The sequence below is a fragment of the Fistularia commersonii genome, chromosome 30 (genome assembly GCF_037954325.1).
Source record: "Fistularia commersonii isolate RoL2024-O1a breed Wild chromosome 30, RoL_Fcom_v1.0, whole genome shotgun sequence".
Taxonomy (NCBI): Eukaryota; Metazoa; Chordata; class Actinopteri; order Syngnathiformes; family Fistulariidae; genus Fistularia; species Fistularia commersonii.
Genome location: NC_141313.1, coordinates 3,020,001 through 3,025,943, shown reverse-complemented (window position 1 = coordinate 3,025,943; position 5,943 = coordinate 3,020,001). Strand labels below are relative to the sequence as shown.

Below are 5,943 nucleotides of genomic sequence, written 5' to 3'. Positions count from 1 at the left end.
AGAATCATAATTCGGGGAAAAACAAAAGTGTTTAGTACTAGAAGGCAGCGAGGCTCCGGTCCAGGCTGGCCTCCCATCGCCTGACAAGCCTGTTAAACGGCGTTTAAATATTTAACAAGGCAGGTATTGATTGGTGCGCTGGCCGACCGGCCGGCAGGGGACATTGTTTGCTGGCGCTGGCGGTTTCCTGAAACAGCAGGGAGGGCTGCACGCACACACACACACACACACACATTCAGAGCGGAGCCGCTCGCGCCGTCGGGTGGGTGTATCATTCTGTCAGCATGTCGATAATGCGGCTCGTCAAGGGAAGAGTCGAGGTTAAAACAGCCCGCGGGTGGGAGAGAAAGAAAAAGAAAACGGCTGCGGCAGAGGTTTCCTTGAACCTCCAGATATTTTAGATGATTTGATAAAATGCAGAAACTTTAGAATAAAGAAAATGCGGTTCTGTGAAAGTGAAGTTCAAGTCGTCAAGGTGACGGACGCAGAAAAACAGTCGGACGAGCGGGAAAAATAACTTATACCTCTTTTTATTGGTGTCTTGTTTCAAAATATACCTCAAATTTTGCGGCTGGAAATCTGGGAAAAAAAAAAAGATTACAAAGCTCTACGCCGGCAGTGAAATTACACATTTACAAAATAGCATCTTTAATTCACAGCTGGTCGGAGGCGTGACAGCGCCGTCGGAACCTCGTCCGTCGGTCGTGACGACGACGGACGCGGGAAACACCTAAACTCACACACACTTACAAAATTAGCCTCCAGAAGGGAAGGTACGAGACGGCGGCGCGTGCAACATTTAGAACGATTCAAAGTGAGACGACAACGAAGGAACATTCTGGTTTCAGGCATCTGAGTGAAAACGAAGGTTCGACGAGCTGCGACTGAGCGGATCGTAAATACGTGATTGTCTGGGGCGCCGCTTCCAACGGTTCAAGAGGTAACGATTTAAAAAAAAAAAAAAAAACACCACGTGACTTTTGACTCACAAAAACAAAAAAAATGGATAGAGAGACGCTGCTCACATCACGGGGCGGTCGGCGGGGCGACCAATCATGCACCGGCAAAAAGAAAACACCCAAGGAGCTTGTTTTGGTTAAGATGTTCCCGCATGGTAGAGCTGGAGGGAAATGGAAAACCGTGCAATTGTTATTCGCTATGATGATATATTATAGTAATAAACAGTCCACACACACACACACACATTCAAATCCATTTTTTTGTTTCAGATAGGGCGACATCCGGTGACGGACGCAACACAATCGGGGCATCGGCTCAAAAAAATCCGCCCCCGTTTCCCCCGGTTCCCGGCAGGCGTCCGTCCACGGAAACGTCCACCTCTCCGTTGTTGCGCCGTCACGTCTCCTTCTTCTAGCAGTTGCTGCTCTGCAGGTGGCTGTCGTTGAGGAGGGAGTTAATGTGGGAGTCGAACGTGGCGTCCTCCTCCTCGGAGCTCAGGGCCGAGCGATGGTTCTGCTGCGCCTTCCGCCTGGTGAGGGAAGACGCACACGGGAAAACCTCAGCGCACGTGCGTTCGTCCGAAGCGCCACCTAGCGTCTGACAGGAGATGGACGGATGCGGTTTCTGTCAGACGGGCGTTTGAGAAGGTTGGGGTTTTGCGTGGCTTAAAACGGATGTGACCTTCAGGGGGAGAAAACCCGTCGCTAGGCGATGCATCCGACGCCGTCCGAGCGGGACGTCGGCATTTCCGAGCAGGGTTTCCCCACAGCGGGCTTACTTCAGCTCGGCTTCCAGCGCCGTGACCTTGGCCTGCAGCGCCTCCTGCAGCTCCTGCTGCTCCTCCAGGTCCCGCAGGACCTTCCGGCGGACGCCCTCCAGGCGCTCCACCTCACACTCGCTCTCGTCCACCTGCCGCTTCAGGGCCTTCACGCGGAGCGACAGCTGGGAATGGAAAGGGAGAGGCAGGGGTTTAGAGGGGGAGCGGAGGTCGGGGAGGTTAGAAAAGGGGTCGGGTGTATGTTCTATAAAAAGAAAGAAAGGTGGAGGTGGTGGGGTTGATGGAGGAAGGAAGAGGGGGAGGGGGTCGGAGGTCAGGGAGCGCTCTGGGTCGGGGGAGGACACAGAGGAGATGAGTCGTGGGTAAGTGAGGTGTCTTTTACGGCAATTCGACATTAAACGAGAACGAGAACGCTCAACCGTCTGGTTTTTCCTTTACGGACGAACCGGAACATCTAAACCCCGAGACACTTCCCCCTGGAGGAGGACAGTGTTTTCATCCGTCTCACTTCAACAGGCGCGTCAGTATTTTAGATTTTGATTTTTGTTCAAAGAGCAACTTCGACGCCATCGAGTGCCGACCTGATCCCTCTGCTCGACGTGCTGGCTCCGCTCCTGGTCCAGCGTGGCGTTGAGCTCCTTCAGCTTCCTCTCCGTCCGTCTCTGGGAGGCCTGGATGCTCGCCTTTTCTCTGGAGGGGAAACCAAAACACAACAATGATTTGCGCTATTTACAGTTTTCCGTCTGTTTTCGTGCCGGCCGATCCCGGAGGATCCATCCGTTTGGCACCTGGAGCATCTTCACAGAGGTCCTCCCGTACCTCTGGGAGGAGTTTGAAGGACTGGCCGGGGATCCGGCGATTTTTTTAAACTCAGGAGCTTCTTTAAGAGGTCAAAGGGCGCCCCTGCAGGCAGACCCTCGGTGTGAGCCATCGCTCCTCGTGTATTTTTATTATGTCGGGTTTCGGGAGCCTCGGAGGCCAGGCGTGCGCGTTCGTCCCGCTCGGCGCCGCTCAGAGCGCCCGGCGGGAAGACGGTGAGACACAGGGGAGAGGATGAACAGACCGCGGGCGCCGGTAGGAATGTTGTAAACTTAAATTATTAATTAGCATCTTCGCGTGAATCAAAAGAAAAAAAGGGCTGCGGAATATGTATCGAGATCTGAGGGAACGCTCGCCGCCGTTTCCAGTCTCGGGTCTTCCTGCGTTTCGCTCCCGAGCCGGGCGGCGTGGAGGCTGAAAGCAGCTTTGCCAGTTTTAATTCTAATCCCCGGGACCACGCGTAATCCCAGTCCAGCCGCCCCGAGTGGTCTGCTGCCTGAAGGGATCAGGTAAATATTTTGGTCCTGAGCCGTTCCAGGAGCCCCGGAGAGTTTATTGTACTTTCAATGTCATCATGGTTTTTCTTCTTTCCACAGCCTGAGGGCAGCGAGGTGACCCGGGATCTCCCACCGCTTCTCAGACGGCGGTCTGGAAGAAACCCGCGTGCGGATTCCACGGCCGGTCTTGTTCCCGTTTCCCATGTCGCGGGGGCGGAGGAGCATTTTCCAAACATTCCTGCGTTTATCCGCACGTCTGCTCGCGGGATCGTGGCGCCCGGAGGCGAAGGTCAGAGGTCATACCTCTCCTCGCTGCGCAGCCTCTCCTCCAACTCCTGGATCCTGCTCTCCAGCGCGGCGGTTCCGGCCGAGGGCCGCGTCTGTCCCTCCATGTCTGCGACACGGGACCTCAGCTCCTTCACCTGCAAGACGCGGGTGTGTGAATGACACGGGAACACAGCGAAACAAATCCGTCCGCCGTGCGTCGCCGTCGCAGACCTGTCGCTCTATGGCGCTCTTGTCCATCTCCAGGTCGTGTCTGGCCGAGCGTTCCTGCATCAACTCTGAGCGAAGCTGGTCCACCTGAGAGACGGAGAGGAGAAGAAGGGAGTTACAAGAAGCAAATAGTAGAACGACCACGTGAACGCACGCAGTGCGTATCTGCGCGAATGCTTTGAAATGGGTTTTGACTCCGTCACCTGGTCTCTGCTCCGCGCGATGCGGTCGTTCAGCAGCTCCACGCCGCTCCTCTCCTCGTCCAGCTCGATTTCCAGCATCTTCATTTTATCCTGCGTGGACGCGCGCACACACACACACACACACATTGATGTATTACACGTTTCAGGGAAATCCTCCCATCCCCGTTTGCGACCTTTGACCTCACCTCCAGGCCCCTGACCTCCCTGGCCCGCTCGGCGTGGCTGCTCTTCTCCGACTCCAGCTCCTCCTCCAGGTGCTTGAGGCGGTTGCTGAGGAGGTCCCGCTCCAGCTGAGCGCTGTCACGCTCCTCGCTGCACGCCAGGAGCTCCTTCTTCAGACGGGACACCTGCGGAGAGGAGACGTGAGGGATCGCCACCCGCCGCGGAGCACGTGCTGCTCCTCCTCTGCAAAGATCAGGCGTGGATCATCCGGCCGCCTGCTCTCCGTCCTTCACCTCCTCCTGCTGGGCCTTCAGGTTGCTCTGCGCCCTCTGCACCTCCGCCAGCCGGTCCTTGTTGTTCCGCTGGGCCTCCAGCAGCTCCTTCCTGGAGCGCTCCCTGTACTCGTCCAGCTGCGTCTGCAGGGCGCTCACCGACTGCCGGGAGTCTCCCATCATCAGCTCCATCTGGGAAAAAGAAGGCGTTGAGAGGCGAAGCCACCGGTCGGCTCGGCCGCGTGCAGCCGGCAGCGGGGGCGCCGGCGCACCTCTTTGTTGATCTTCTCCAGCGCTCGATCCAGCAGCCTCTTCTGCTCCTCCAGGTCGCTCTTGCCCCTCCGCAGGACCTCCCGCTCCAGGTCCCTCTCCTCCAGCCGCCGGTTCAGCTCCTCCCTCTCCTTGCCCAGGCGCGCCGCTCCTCTCCTGGCCTCCTCCAGCTGAGACTTCAGGGAGCGGCACTCGTCCTCCAGGGCTTCCAGGGCCTCCTCGGCCTCTGAGCTGCGGGGCGCGCTGGACTGGATCCTCTGGAGCCAAACGCCGCCATTAGAAGACGGAAACAAAGACCTCGAAATGTCAGTCCCCTCCTCCCGGCGGTACCATGCGGGTCAGCCTCTCCCGGAGGCGAGCGTTTTCCTCCTGGAGCTCCAGGTTGGCGCTGTGCTCCGCCGCGGTCCTCGCCGAGGAGCCGGCCTGCCGAGGAGAGGAACGGATAAAATGTCATTTTTTATTTCGACGTCAGTCATCCAAAGAACGCCTCACCTCTTTCGCCTTCTCCAGCTCGGCCTTGTCCCTCAGCCACTGCTCCTTCACCCTGCCGATCTCCGACAGGAGCTCGGCTTCCCGCTCGCCGCCCGCCTTCCTCAGGCCTTCCAGCGCCTCGCTCTTCTCCTCCAGCTCGCCCTTTTGTTTGCCCAGATCGGCGCGGGCCCGACTCAGATCGTCATGGCAACGCCGAAGCTCCTTGGGATAAGCGGTCGGGAGATGAATAACGTGGGAGGAATGCGGCGGGGGCCGCGCAACGGTGTGTCGGGATGAGTGCGGCGGTGGGAAAATGAATGAAAGTGATTCGAGCCGCACGCGCGCGGATCGGTTAGAAGCCCCCGCATCTCAACCCGCACGGCGAGTCGGATCCGCGTTCTGCCGTCGGACGGACGGACGGACGCGTGAATCACCTCGGCCAGAGAGACGCCATCATGCGGGGAGGGCGTCCGCCTCTTCATCGTCTCAACCAAATCCTGGAGGTCCCTCGTCCTGCTCTCCAGCTCGCTCTTCTCCAAGCCAGATTTCAACAGCCTGCAGGGAAGACGGAGTGCGCGTGAGAGACCGAGCATTGGAAGATATACACACACACACACACACACTGCACACACCGACGGCTGCAGAGACTGCTCAAAGGGGTTACTGTTCTCATCTATTTCAAATCACATAATCAGCCCATCCAAAAAAAAAAAAAAAAAAAAATCAATTTCAGGATTCAAAATTGAATCACAAACACACACAAATTAAAAAATAAGGTGATCGGGTTTTGTTAAAAAAAATCACTGGATTGGTTAGTAAAGTGGCTGGCCATCTAATGAAGGATCACACACACACACACACACACACACACACAGTTCGCCCTGAGGGAAACACCCGCGGGGGCACGTCTACATCTACTCAAAGCCGAAACACCACCAGATCCTTCTCCTGCCTCACTTTGGACAGCCGAGGGGCCTCCCGCTCCTGCCGGGGCGAGAAGTCAGGGGAGAGAGTGC

At 57.0% G+C, this 5,943-nt stretch overlaps 1 protein-coding gene across 4 annotated transcripts in view; it reads right to left on the bottom strand.

The window, feature by feature from the left end:
- Positions 1-514: 514 nt before the first annotated feature.
- cgnb (cingulin b) overlaps positions 515-5,943 on the bottom strand; it is a 16,091-nt gene continuing 10,662 nt past the window's right edge. For 2 of the 4 annotated variants that reach the window (XM_086178437.1, XM_086178436.1), the window contains exons 9-21: positions 5,885-5,911; positions 5,362-5,482; positions 4,949-5,149; positions 4,787-4,879; positions 4,459-4,713; positions 4,208-4,378; positions 3,938-4,099; positions 3,753-3,842; positions 3,553-3,636; positions 3,358-3,476; positions 2,320-2,428; positions 1,739-1,902; positions 515-1,489 (exon numbers count right to left, since the gene is read on the bottom strand). In XM_086178437.1, coding sequence (XP_086034563.1) covers positions 1,372-1,489; positions 1,739-1,902; positions 2,320-2,428; positions 3,358-3,476; positions 3,553-3,636; positions 3,753-3,842; positions 3,938-4,099; positions 4,208-4,378; positions 4,459-4,713; positions 4,787-4,879; positions 4,949-5,149; positions 5,362-5,482; positions 5,885-5,911 — 1,714 coding nt within the window. In that variant the 3' untranslated portion in view covers positions 515-1,371. The other 2 variants (XM_086178438.1, XM_086178439.1) reach the window with 2 other exon arrangements.